General features: G+C 44.2%; 1 protein-coding gene across 2 annotated transcripts in view; it reads left to right on the forward strand.

Moving 5' to 3' along the window:
- LOC123367549 (cytochrome b5 reductase 4) overlaps positions 1 to 13,762 on the forward strand; it is a 79,108-nt gene that overhangs the window by 30,033 nt on the left and 35,313 nt on the right. Inside the window, exons 10-11 of one of the 2 annotated variants that reach the window (XM_045011863.1) lie at positions 769 to 891; positions 6,105 to 6,209. In XM_045011863.1, coding sequence (XP_044867798.1) covers positions 769 to 891; positions 6,105 to 6,209 — 228 coding nt within the window. The remainder of the gene's footprint in view (positions 1 to 768; positions 892 to 6,104; positions 6,210 to 13,762) is intronic. The other variant, XM_045011864.1, reaches the window with a different exon arrangement.

Genomic DNA, 13,762 nt, shown 5'->3' on the forward strand with positions numbered 1-13,762 from the left:
TAGTTCTAAGGAACAATAGTTCAAAAGAAAATATAATTATGTCAGGGAAAATCTTGGTGTGCTGGAAGCGAGCCTCCATCTTTGTTCTGCATGCATATATAATTTATAATAAAGAACTCTCTATAAAGTTAGACCAATATTCAGTAAAGTAGTTGGAGAGTGAACATAGTGTTTGTGCATTTTTTAAAAGTGTTCTATTTAAGAGTCATGTAGGGCCAGCTGCCTTCCTGAACTGTCAGCTTTCTTGAATCATCAGAATGGATGCTAAAGTTTTAAAGTGAATACATCTAGATGCCTTGGGAATATTTAAGATAGAATGTCAGCATTATTCTGGTCCCCAGAGGCATCTTTAAAATGTGTTCCTTAGTGATTAGAAATATGTTTTGTTGTATATTTGCATACAGGATTTTTCATTAGATTGGTTTAATCAATTTTTTAAAGTAATCTGCTTGTCACTTATGCATTACAGAAAAAGTTGTACTATGTATCAGTAATTGGTAACTCTGAAATCATGAGCATTAACTTTTTGACAAGATGAGCAAAATGTACTTACTGAATATACAGTAGATGCTTTATTAGTCATGCATATTAAGCTATTGTTTTTAATAATATACTGAAGCATGTCAAGGAAATTTGACATTTTAATGTAGCAGAACAATTTTGTATATTTCGAGAGGTTATTAGATACTAGTCCTTGCTGAACTTAATTATAATGAAACTAAATAAAATAACTTCCTTCAAAATTTCACCAGATTTTTTTTTTTAAAGTACACATTGCTGAAAAAGTGGGAAAGGTGGAGATTGTCCTGAAGAAAAAAGATAATATTCCTTGGAGTAAACTGGGACAGCCACTCAACAGTCATAATTCATTTATCAAGTGCACAGACAGAGGTAAATAGTTTCATTTGTTATACAGGACAGTGTGTTTCTCATCTCAACCACATTTGAGGCAAGGACCTTCCAAACCTATTTTACCAACTGGTCCAAAATACGATTCCCAAGGAATGGGGGACAGATCTGTGTTGTCTCCCTTTGCCTTTTATAGTCAAGCCTTCAGCCTAATGTGAAGAGATTTTCTGGCTGAGAGTATTACTCCTGAGGAAATTCTGCACCAAAAAAATAAAAATTATGCGCATGATATTTTAAAATGCTGCAAAATTCTCCAAGTTTTATTTGTCAGTAAATGTGGCTTTAGCATGGCAGTGGGAGCACAGGCCACTGGCTGCATTGAGGTGGGAGATCACCCTGAAGCCCCCACCTCCCCCAGTACTGGGACTCGGCAGTGAGGCTGCACCCGACTGTGACACAGCTCTGGAAACACACGGGCCCTGCCCCTCTGCTCCAGGTACACCAGGTGTGGGTGGGCTGGCTCAGCCCTGCAGGATCCAAATGTGGAGGGGCTTAGTGTGGGGGGGATCCAGGTGTGTGGGGAGAGGTTGCTGTATGGAGCAGCCTGGGTGCGGGTGGCTCAGTGGGAGATCTGGATGCACAAGGGCTCGTTGGGAGGTTCCGGGTGCAGGGGCAATGGGACTCTGCAGGGGATCCAGATGAAGGTGGTTGGGTCTCAGCAGGGGTGTGTGTGTGACTGCGGGGGGGCTTATCGGGGGAGTCTAGGTGTAGGGGGGTAGGGCTTGTCAGGATGATGGTCTGATGGCCTTGCTTAACAGGGGAGCCCCAGCTACTGCCGAAGGGATGCTGCATACTGGGCTCCCGCTTCCCACCACGATTCCCCTATCCCCTTTTCTTCCTCATTTCATCCCACTGCCACATGTCCCATCCCTCACTCCCACATTCTCCTTCCCCTGACCTATTCCATCCCCCTTACCCATCCCCACCACAGGCACTCACTATTGCACAGAAAACAGGAAAGCTCCCAGCACACAGAAGGGGATCACGACTGGCACTCTAGGACCCAGGAGTCAGCAGAGCTGAGGCGCAGCCTCCTTCAGCTGGGCAACTTTGCACTTGCAGAAACGAGGGGGCAAGGGCAGTGGCATGTAGCCCCGGGCCTCTGTTTCGGGGGGGCAATCCCTCCCCCAAAATTGCACCTATCGTCGTTCACCTCCGCCCCACCCCCGTGCAGCTTTCCTTTGCTTCCCTGCCATTTTCTTCAGGGAAGTGCAGGTATTTTCTGTAGGCGCGCAGTCACGTAGGATTCCCCCAGGAGTAGAGTATGTAGAAGCTTTGTTAGACAGAGCTCAACTGAAAGGCTTCCTGTCCCAGGGCAGAATCCAAGACCTTCCTTATCTGCAGAAAGGACATGGGAGAGCCAGCACGTGGCAGCTTGGACCATTCTGCCAGTGTTGGATCTCATCATAATACCTCTGCTTCATAGCCACTTGAGAATACCTAGGTGGACACTGACATCCGAGTAAAATAAACAGTGCAGGGAACATTGCATTTGGGTGATGGACGACCTCTGGGCCTCTTGGTTGTAGTGGTAGTCTAATGGTAACTGTCGGCTAAGGAATGGATTTCTGAATGCCTTCAACTCAAACTGTGGTTACTACAGATACATCCCTTTTGGGATAGTGAGATCATGCCGATAAACGCTGTGCCCAGGGAACTTGGTGTTTTGAGGATGGGACTCAAATTGTCCTTTTTTCTTGAAATCCGTCTTGCCAATGCTTCAACTGTTTTGTGGTGTGCTGATTGGCCCATATTGACCTCTCCGCATGCCCCTATTCAAAAGTTACTTGTTTTGAGATCATCTTGTTTCATTTGGCAGAAAAATGCTGAGTTATCATGAATTAAACAAAGGTAGATTAGTCTCTTTGAAGCCTCTTTGCCTCGTTCATGTGGTGCTTTACACTTTGATTCTTCCTATCCCAAAATTAAGAGCCCTGGTGTCCTGGAATATTAATGTGGTCTGACTAAGCCAGTGGAAAGCTACATTTGAGGCACTCAGTACCTCTGAGCTTGTTTCTTATGTGAAAGCTCATTTTCCTGGTGGTAGTGAGTTCAGCTTCAGAATCTGTTGACTGTTCCTCCCTGAGATCAGATTTCATAAATGTAAGAGATGGTGCTTGTAGCAAGAAAACTTGTCTCAATTTTTTAAGTGGAGATAGCGCCGATTAACCAAGTTATCCACTACCTGGAATATAACCTGAGTTGTTAACCTTTATTTTTAATATTTCTGAACCATACATTATTAAAATAAAATGGGATGTTAAAAAATGAAGAAATATCCTCACAGGCCATGGTCATTTTACAGATGGCCCTGTGAATGAAACCAGGGGAAGGGATAACTATAGGCTGGTTGCAGAGGTCCCAATCTGAATCGGAACAATTGCAACAATTTTGGAAGACATATTCCACAAATGTACCGAGACACAAGTGTTTTTGACTCCCGCATGATATATGTAAAGTAACACGAGGCACAAGTTGTGATAAATGAAGGGGGGAGGGATAGCTCAGTGGTTTGAGCATTGGCCTGCTAAACCCAGGGTTGTGAGTTCAATCCTTGAGGGGGCCACTTAGGGATCTGGGACAAAAATTGGTCCTGCTAGTGAAGGCAGTGGGCTGGACTCCATGATCTTTCAAGGTCCCTTCCAGTTCTAGGAGATTGGTATATCTCCAATTATTACCTATTACCTCTTAGTAGCTGTTCTCTAATTGCTCTACCTGTAAAGGGTTAAAAAGTCTCACTGCTATGCACAGGTAAAAGGAAGTGAGTGGGAACCTGGCCGAAAGAGCCAATGGGAAGGCTAGAACTTTTAAAAATTGAAACCCCTTTTGTCTGTCTCTTGTTCTGTTGTTGAGGTCGACAGGACAGAGCTATGCGGTAAGACTTTGGGCCCAGTATGAAAAAATTCTAGTGTCATACCTAGAAACTACTCATTTAAAAACCCCAGATATGTAAATAGATCAGGAAGTGTCTAGGAAAACGTGATTAGGTTTATTCCTTTTATTTCGTTATGGCTTGTGGATTCCTCTGTGCTAACCCCCAAATGTTTTTGTTTGCTTGTAACCTTTAAGCTGGACCTCAAGAAAGTTATTCTTGATGCTTAATCCTTGTAGGTTTTTTTTAAACCTAGCAATAGCTTAAGTTCCTAGATGTATTTTTGTTCTTTTTTTAGTAATAAAATTTACCTTTTTTAAAAACTGAATTGGATTTTTGTGTCTTAAGAGGCTTGTGCACATGTTGTTTAATTAGCTGGTGGCAACAGCTGATTTCTTTTTTCCCCTCTCTTTTTCATCTCTTCCCTGAAGATGGGGTGAAAGGGCTTGAGGGTACCCCACAGGAAGGAATTCCCAAGTGCGCCTTCCTGGGTTCTCAAAGGGGTTGTGCACTTTGGTGGTGGCAGCATCTACCCATCCAAGGTCAGAGAGAAGCTGTAACCTTGGGAGTTTAATACGGGCCTGGCGTGGCCAGTATTAATTTTTTGAATCCTTGCGGGCCCCCACCTTCTGCACTCAAAGTTCCAGAGTGGGGAATTAGCCCTGACACAAGTGTTCCAGGTAGTTTAGTTAATCAGAGCTGTCTCCACTTTAAAATTGATTTTTCTTTTTTTCTGTGAGGAGTTTTCTTGTTGTTCTGTGGCTTTAAATTGCATTGATTTGGAAGAAGCATGCTGTCTGTGGGTTTCCCATTTCTAGGGTTGGAACAAAGGAAAAATAATATTAAAAACAATTTTAGGAGTCTCAGAATAAAAGCTTCTAAATACCTCTGTTATAGTTTGCAGAAAAACCTTCAAGATCCAGCCCCCGACTCTCATAACCCTAAAATTTGAGCCCCTAAAAGAAAAACTTTTCAGTTTTTCTTCCCTTGACTTAGTCCTAAATAGCCCTTTCAATCTACATACCTGGTGGTAGTAAGTAATGTCCCTTACTCTGAAATGCCCTGCTTTTGCTACTACCTCTAAATGAGCAAACTATGACATTGTTAAAATAACAATATGGGAAACTGGTACTTCCTTACAGTGTAAGGAATTCTGTTCACTCTTCTGAAGGGTAATCTCCCTGTCTTTGAGTGTAAAATTATCTGTGGGTAGGCAAAACCATTTTTCTCAGAGAAATAAATTTCCTAGAGAATTATTGTTTGTACACATCTGAATAATCTAGACCAATGGTTCCAAACTTGTTCTGCCACTTGTGCGGGGAAAACCCCTTGCGGGCTGGGCCAGTTTGTATACCTGCCGTGTCCTCAGGTTTTGCGGCTTCCAGCAGCTCCCATTGTCCCAGAGCAGTGAACCGCGGCCATCGGGAATCGCGATCAGCCGAACCTGCGGATGCGGCAGGTAAACAAATGGGCCCGGCCCGCCAGGGGTTTACCCTGCACAAGCGGCAGAACAAGTTTGGGAACCACTGATCTGGACTTTCAAATTAATTAGTGATCAAGTATATAGACAGTAATGAGCAAACTTTGTGTAAGAGGTTCAGTAGTTCTTTGATAAGAAGATCTGATAAATGAAGTTAAAGTTTATTCAAGGCAGATTATTCCTAATTGTGGACGGCCTACAGAAATCCTTGATCAGAAGTGTAGTAAAAGAGAATCTCTGAATATGAGATACTATTTGATGTAGCCAGTTATTTTAATAATGCATCTTTTGATTTAATGGGGCTATAAAAAAAACCCCCTTATGTACTAATAGAAATCTTTAGGTAAAGAGAGAGCTTCTTTGATCAGAAACATGGAGCCAAGAGGCTTAACCCCTAATTCTGCAAAAATGTACCCATATGCTTAGTTATGCACAAAGTTATGCACTATGAGGTGGGTTGTCTGGTCTGCAAGACCACTTTGCGGCATACAACCATTTTCCTCTTCCCACGTATAAGTGGTGGGGGAAATGTCTGTGAGGGGAGTGGGCATGGCCCTTGTGCATCTTTAACTTGCAGTGGAGCCAAGAGGGAAAGGTTTAGGGATCCTCAGCTGGTTCCCTTCAGCATCCCTCTCCCCCAAATCTCTGCTCCCTTTGATTATACTCTCTTCTCTTTTTGAAAAATTACTTACTTCAGATTTAAAACAATGTAAGTTTCTTTTCAGATATAACTGTAGGGATAAAAAAAAAGTCTATGGACGGATGGGGAAACAGTCATGCTGTCTTGAAATATTATATTTCATATTAGATTTTATTCAAGATTGGCCATATGTATTTTGACAGCATTGCTGGTGTGTTCCAGTGCAAGAGACCATATTGCTTCAAATGTTTCCATACTATCATATAACTTGAATGAGAGATCCTGTTTTTGGATGCAAGGTTACTCAGGTAGGTAGTGGTCTATAAACATTGGTAGTGGAGTTTCCATTTATGCTGTCTCATTTTTTCCAACTATTTATTGTCTTGCTGTTTGTTTCCTGTTGATTACATCATGTAGTGAAGAGACATTTTCTTTATTAAAAATTGCTTTGGGTTTAATGGGAGAATTGTTCTAGTGCCATATAAATTCTGACTTACATTTCCACATAAATATGTAAGAATTTTCTTGCTTTTGGTTTGTTTCTGTAACATTTACTTGTTTGAATTTTTAAGCTAGCTTCTGTTATGCTTTCAGGGTCTTTCTATATACGGTAATATTTATTTTGTTGATTTAACTGTAGTGGGAATTGGGATTTGAGACTCTTGTTTGCACTTGTCTGATTTTTTTGCTAGTGGCTATTTACTTGTATGTATATTCATTTTAAATGCCTATCTATAAAAAGGGGAACAAGGACAACCCAGGGTATTATAGACCAGTCAGCTTAACTTCAGCATGTGGAAAGATAATGGAGCAGGTAATCAAGCAATCGGTTTGTTTAGCACCTGTTTGGTAATAAGGTAATAAGTAACAGTCCACATGGCTTTGTCAAGAAAAAATGTCAAACCAGCATAATATCCATCTTTAAGTAACAAGCCTTGTGGATAGGGGGAAGTAGAAAATGTGATATATTTCTTTTCTTTAGTGTAAGGCTTTTTATACTGGCTCACATGACCTCGTAAACAAACTAGCCTAGATGAACTTATTATAAGGTAGATGAACAATTGGTTGGAAAACCGTATTCAGAAAGTAGTTATCAATGGTGGTTCTTTGAGTGATGTCCATATGGGTACTCCATTGTAGGTGCGGCAGCACGCCCTGTGCCTGGGATTGGAGATCTTCATCAGTAGTGCCTGTTGGAACACACATGCGCACCTCCCTCTTATTGCTGTGAGCAGGACGTATATACAGCACTGTGCAGTCTGACCACCTCCCAGTTGCTTCTCTACCACCTTTGGTCTGGAACAGAATCCACAGCAGAGCCTGCTTCTCCCTTTGCCTCCTTTGATAGTGCCTTACCTGTTAGTTTTTAGTGTAGTTTCATACTTTCTTCTTCTTTCCTCTATTTACAAAAAAAGTTTTTTTGTTTGTTTGTTTTTTCATTTTGCCTTAATTGTTACTTCATAGTTTAGGGTTTTCTTTCCCCATTTCCTGCCATTCCCGACCAGGAAGCCTTTCCCCTCACCCTTATGCCCAGAACTCCTGAGTTTGAGGTGCATCTCTTGCTGGGTCACCTTCCCGGTAGCAGACAGTCAGCTGCAGTGTATTCACAAAAGTTTTCCCACTGCCACGACTTGACAGCCAGGGCCAGAAAAGACCAAAACATTTGGTTATGACTTCTTCTCATGGAGAAATCAGTGGACCTGGCCAGGACTCTCCCCCTGTGTGGCTTTCACGCTCTGTGGATGTCCTCCCCAGATCCTCATTCCCCATGTCCCTCTCTTAGAGAAAGTCATCTCTTTTCACTCTGATGAGAAGAAACAGGCTCCCTCCTCACTCTCTGAGTGTGAAACAATGGTCTAAAGACCCTAATTGGGCAGATTTACAGCCCTCTGCACCATTTCTTGGCTCTGGAGACTGAGACAAACCAACTTTGGGAGCTACGGCACTGACAAAACTGCTGGCACCGACATCTTTTTCGGCACCCACGAAGCCATCGGCATTGAACAAGTCCTCCGCATCAAGCAAGTCCTTTGCACTGAGCAAGACTTCAGCTCCACCTGTTGGCTGCTCAGGCGAATGTATTTCTCCCTCGGCACCGAGTCATGCACTGGTGCTGATGATGCACCTTCCTCCTCCCCAGGAATTCAGATACCCTAAAGACCTACTTGTATCTGACATGCCTGAGTCATCATTGCTCAGACACAACTTCTCCCCACTTCCACCCTCCTCTTCAGACACATGACATTCTTCTCTTTCTCCTTCGAGGACAGCACCTCCCTTTCCCAGTGATGAGGAGGAGAAGGGGAGTGCTTCATCATGCCCTTTTACTCAAGACAGGCACAAGCAACTTCCTCTCCATATCCTCACTATTCACCATTCATACCTGGACCAGAACCCTGGCATGGACAACCATGGATGCAACCCCACATTCCCCTCCCTCCCCGTTGGCCATACTGGGACCCCTGGGCCATGTACAGGGCACAGTTCAGGAAGCTTTTCGTGTAGCGAAGCTGGAAACCTACATCTTTGCCTTCTCCATCAGTTTTTTGACCACCAGAGACTGAGCCTCCCCCAGTAACAGATGAAGATGAAGAACAGGAAGAGGAAGCTCCACCAACACTATTTCTCCTCCTTTTCCCCCGATAACCTTATCATGAATCCACCTTCTACTTCTGCTGATGACTTGAAACTTCATCCGGATTCCTTTGGAGAAAGTGAAAGATCAGCAACATAAATTACTCGATATCCTGTGCACATCTTCCTCATCCAAAATAGTCCGACCTATTAACAAGGCCCCTGCTAAAGTGTTCTGGCAGACCCCGGCGTCTATCCCTCCCACCTGAAAATGGGCAGGCAAAAAATATTATGTTCCCGCAAAAGATATGGATTTTTTTTTCTCTCATCCCACTACAAATTCCTTAGTAGTTAATACGGTGCAACAAAAAGGACGCCAATATCGATCCACCCATCAGGACACTGAAAACAATTAAATTTATTTGGATACAAGGCTTATTCATCCGCCATGCTCCAGTTTTGCATCTCTAATTACGAGGCTGTACTACTCTAAACTAGAGGAACTCTGCCAAGACCTTCCTGATGCCATGAAAGAACAATACCATGCACTCATATCTGAGGGACAACTTTTGGCCCGTACAGCCTTAGAAGTCTCTCTAGAGTCTCTGTGGATACTTCTTCCCATTCCATCGCGACTGCCATAGTCTTCACCTCTCTGGCCTTCCTGAGGAGGTACAAACTAGTGTGGCGGGACCTACCCTTTGAGGACCCCAAAATATTCACGAAGCATATGAATGCTTCACTACACTCCCTTAAAGACTCCTGAGCTATTCTCCGCTCTCTCAGTATTTACACATCAGTGCCAAAGAGACACCTGCAGAAATACCAACTTCCCCCACAATCCACAACTGTTGTAGTACACTCCCAGTGGCACTATGACATTCAATGCTGTTGACAAAAGCCCCTTACCAAATGCAGACAGGCAACTCCTCAATGGGCTGCTTCTCACGGACCTCTAGCCAAACAACAATTTTGAAGCTGTGATCAAGATACCTTTCCCTGTTTCAGTCACACCAACCATCTTGACGTCCCACCAGTTTGGCAACTGATTAACTCCATTCTTTCCATCATGGAGGCTAAATACCTCGGACTGGTGGGTTCTAGAGATCATCAGGGAAGGATACTTCACCCCTTTCCAATCTATCCTGCCCTGCCACTCTCCCTCCCTGTCCCTTTTCAGGGACCCATCTCACTACCCCATTCTATGAGACAAAATAGATTTATCTTCTGCAACTGGGAGTCATAGAACTGGTCCCTTCCCAACACAAAGGGTTTCTACTCCCATTATTTTCTGATCTAGAAGAAATTTGGCAAGTGGCAACCAATCCTGGACCTTCAAAACCTAAACAAGTTAATCAAACTGCAACGCTTCAAGATGGTTACTCTCTCTACCATTATCCCAGCACGGGAGCAGGGAGACTGGTTCTCAGCCATCGATGTGTCCAAGATGCATATTTCCATATCACAATACATCTGCCCACAGATGTTTTCTTCAGTTCACCATGAGCACTGACCACTATCAGTACAAAGTACTGCCTTTCAGACTGTCAGCGGCCCCTCGTGTATTTTCCAAGGTCCTTGCAGTAGTTGCTGCCTACCTACACAAACAGGATGTTGTCATCTTTCCACACTTAGACAACCATCTCCTCAAGTCTCCATTTGCAACAGACGCTCTTCGTTCCATCCGTGTGATGATGGACTTTTTCACGAATCTTGGCCTTTGTGTGAACTTGGAGAAATCTACTTTAATGGTGGTACAATACTTGGAGTTCGTTGGGGCACACTTGGATATCATAGAAGCCAGAGCCTGCCTTCCAGCTCACAGATGTTCGACCATAGTCAATCTTGTATACATGGTACGAGCCTGCCCCCAGATCTCCGCCAGGATATATCTCCAGCTACTCGGCCAGATGGCAGCAGCCAAGTTTGTGGTAAAGTACATACGGTTATGCATGTGATATCTTCAGGCATGGCTATGTACAATATACCTACCTCATGGACACAGCCTGCAAAATTCTTATCCTTGCCAAGGAGGGCTAAGGACTCACTACCTGGTGGACACAGCCCAAGAACGTCTGTGTCGGGGTTCCTTTCCTTCAGCTGGTGCTGATCATGATTCTAATAACTGATGCCTCCTTAATCAATTGGGGAAGTGCAGCTTCACACTCATACAGTGCAGGGCAGATAGTTCTTAACCGAATACACACTACACATCAACCTCCTAGAGCTATGAGCGGTTGGAATGCCTGCTGACATTTCTTCCCACTTATTACTATTACACCATCAGAGTTGTGATGGACAATGTTGCCTGCCTGTTTTACATCAACAAGCAAGGCAGAGTAAGGTCCCAGTCTTCATGCTTGGAGGCATTGAAATTATGGAACTGGTGTATCCAACACAACACCACCACCTCGGTCACATACCTCCCTGGAAACCAGAACGCCGCTGTGGACTCATTGAGCAGGAGATTATCCCACAAGCATGAGTGGGAACTGGATACATGAATCTGTCAGCTCATCTTCAACTGCTGGGGATTCCCCACTATAGATCTTTTTGCCACACTGCAAAATTCTCAATTTTGCTCAAGGGCAGGACTGAGACAGATCTCTGGGAGACACATGCCTCATCTCATGGGATGTGCTACTGCTCTATGCCTTCCCCCTTCTGTTTTGAGTACTCCACAAGATACAAGGGGACCAAGCCCATGTCATCCTTATAACTCCAACATGGCTATGACTGATCTGGTATACTTACCTTCTTCGTATGATGGCATGCCAACCGATCTCTCTCCATCCAACTCCATGAGTCCTTTCACAGGATGCAGGTCACAACTTCTCCACTTGAAACATGGCTCCTCCAGGGTTCCGGGATTCGGAAGTAACCTGTTTGGAATTAGATAGACAGATGCTCTTGAATAGCAGTCGTAACATGACTAGACGCACTGTACCGCCACCAATGGGTTAGATTCCAGTGCTGGAATAAACTCTCCACTGCCACTTATCCTGGACTATATTTTACACCTTAAACAATCAGGGTTATCTACCAGCTTCATTCGTGTGCATTTGGCAGCCATCACAACTTTCCACTGCCACATAGATGCCCACTCCATCTTCAAACACCCACTCATTAAACATTTCCTGAAGGACCTCCAAAATTTTTACACTCACATACAGGAGCCAACGCCGACCTGGGACTCTGGCCTCATCCTGCGCTCTCTTGCTAGACCTCCGTTCGAATCAATGGCAACATGTTCCTACATTCACTTATAGATGAAAATGGCATTTCTTGTTGCTATCATGTCTGCCCGACAGGTCAGTGAAATTGGTGCCCTTATGGCATATACTCTGTACACACTTTTTTCAGAAAGACAAAGTTATGCTACATCCACATCCCAAATTTTTACCCACGGTACCATCCTCTTTCCATAGGAGTCAACCTATCCACCTTTCTTGCTCCTTTCCGAAGCCTCATGGCAACCAACAGGAGGCAGCACTGCGCACCTTGGCCGTCAGACGCATGTTAGCTTTCTACCTGGACAGAACTATACCTTTCCAAAAATTGCCACATTTATTTCCTTCAACGTCCGAAAGATACAAGGGTGCAGCCATCTCTAAAGCAACGCCTTTTCAAGTGGATCTCGCAGTGTATACATCTGTCCTGCCAAGTACACAATTGACATCCTCCTACTGGAATTAGAGCACATTCCACCCGCTCACTCTCCACCTCCATTGCTTTTCTCAGTAATGTCCCTGTTGCTGACATTTGCAAAGCAGCCACATAGGCATCAGCAAACGCCTTTATCTGTCACTGCACCATTACTCATAACGGTGCAGCAGATACTGTTCTAGGACATACTGTCCTATCATCTGCAGTAAATGCTGCTCCAAAGCCCCAGCCTTCCAGTGAGGGGCTCTGCTTTCTAGTCACCTACAGTGGAGCACCCATTGGGATGTCACTCAAAGAAGAAAAGGTTACTTGCCCTGTGCAGTAATTGAGGTTCTTCAAGATGTGTCCCCTTCTGGGTGCTCCACTACCCACCATCCTCCCTTCTGCTTTGGAACTGAAACATAAGATCTGCAACAGAGAAAGATACGTCCTGTTCATAGCCCTAGAGGGGGGGAGGTGCACATGTGCGGTCCGGGCACTGCTGATGAAGATCTCTGATCCCAGGTGCATATCTTTGTTTGCCAAACATTGACTCCAGCCTTAGCTATCATTTTGCAAAAACATGTTTATTTAAATGGAAGAATGAATAGGTTTCCATGGGGCTCACCCATCACTGACTAGATAGTTTGAGAACGAAGCAATGGAAAAATAGTTCTTAATTTAAGGAATTGACCTGTTTGCTGTACATTTTAGCTGACTTTCTGATTGAAATAGTATGGTATTTATTTTGGTGCAGTCGTTATGGTCTTCTGTATGGAAATTCAGACACATATGGAAATCTAAACAAGTCTGTGATTAGATTTCAACCTTGCTGAGGAATTTTTTCTTCTTGTGTTGGTAAGACAGAGTCAAGTTAAATAGTTATAGTAGTCTAGGAATTATGACAGGTAAACTTCTAAAGGGACCCAATTTACAAAAAAAATTATTTCAATGTTTCCAAGAAAAACCACAGGTATACCTCAGGACTGATTGATACAGAGAAATGCTTCAAGAGAAATCCTTTGAGATTTTAAGACATTTATTCTACCAGGCTTATTCCTTTTTTTTTTTTTTTTTTTTTTTTAAGATCAAGTGCTAGAGATTTTCTTGAGAAATAGTTATTTATAAGTGGCGACAGTGCCCTCTCTTTTTTGTTAGTTTTTGTTCTATGTTGCAATGTAGGTAATATTTGAAGTAAAATGTTGTATGGAAGGTATGTATCCAGGGGCGGCTCCAGGCCCCAGCACGCCAAGCGCGTGCTTGGGGCGGCATGCCGCGGGGGGCGCTCTGCCGGTCGCTGGGAGGGCGGCAGGCGGCTCCAGTGGACCTCCCGCAGGCGTGCCTGCAGAGGGTCCGCTGGTCCCGCAGCTCCGGTGGAGCATCCGCAGGCACGCCTGCGGGAGGTCCATCGGAGCTGCGGGACCAGCGGACCCTCCGCAGTCACGTCTGCGGGAGGTCCACCGGAGCCGCGGGATTGGCGACCGGCAGAGCGCCCCCTGCGGCGTGCCGCTGTGCTTGGGGCGGCGAAATGGCTAGAGCCGCCCCTGTATGTATCAGCAATTAGATGATACTTTAAAGAGAATTAATTGAATAATTGATTTTAATCTTCACTGTAGTTAGGCCTATCTCTCCGTTAAAGCGT

This window comes from Mauremys mutica, chromosome 3, assembly GCF_020497125.1.
Source record: "Mauremys mutica isolate MM-2020 ecotype Southern chromosome 3, ASM2049712v1, whole genome shotgun sequence".
NCBI lineage: Eukaryota > Metazoa > Chordata > Testudines > Geoemydidae > Mauremys > Mauremys mutica.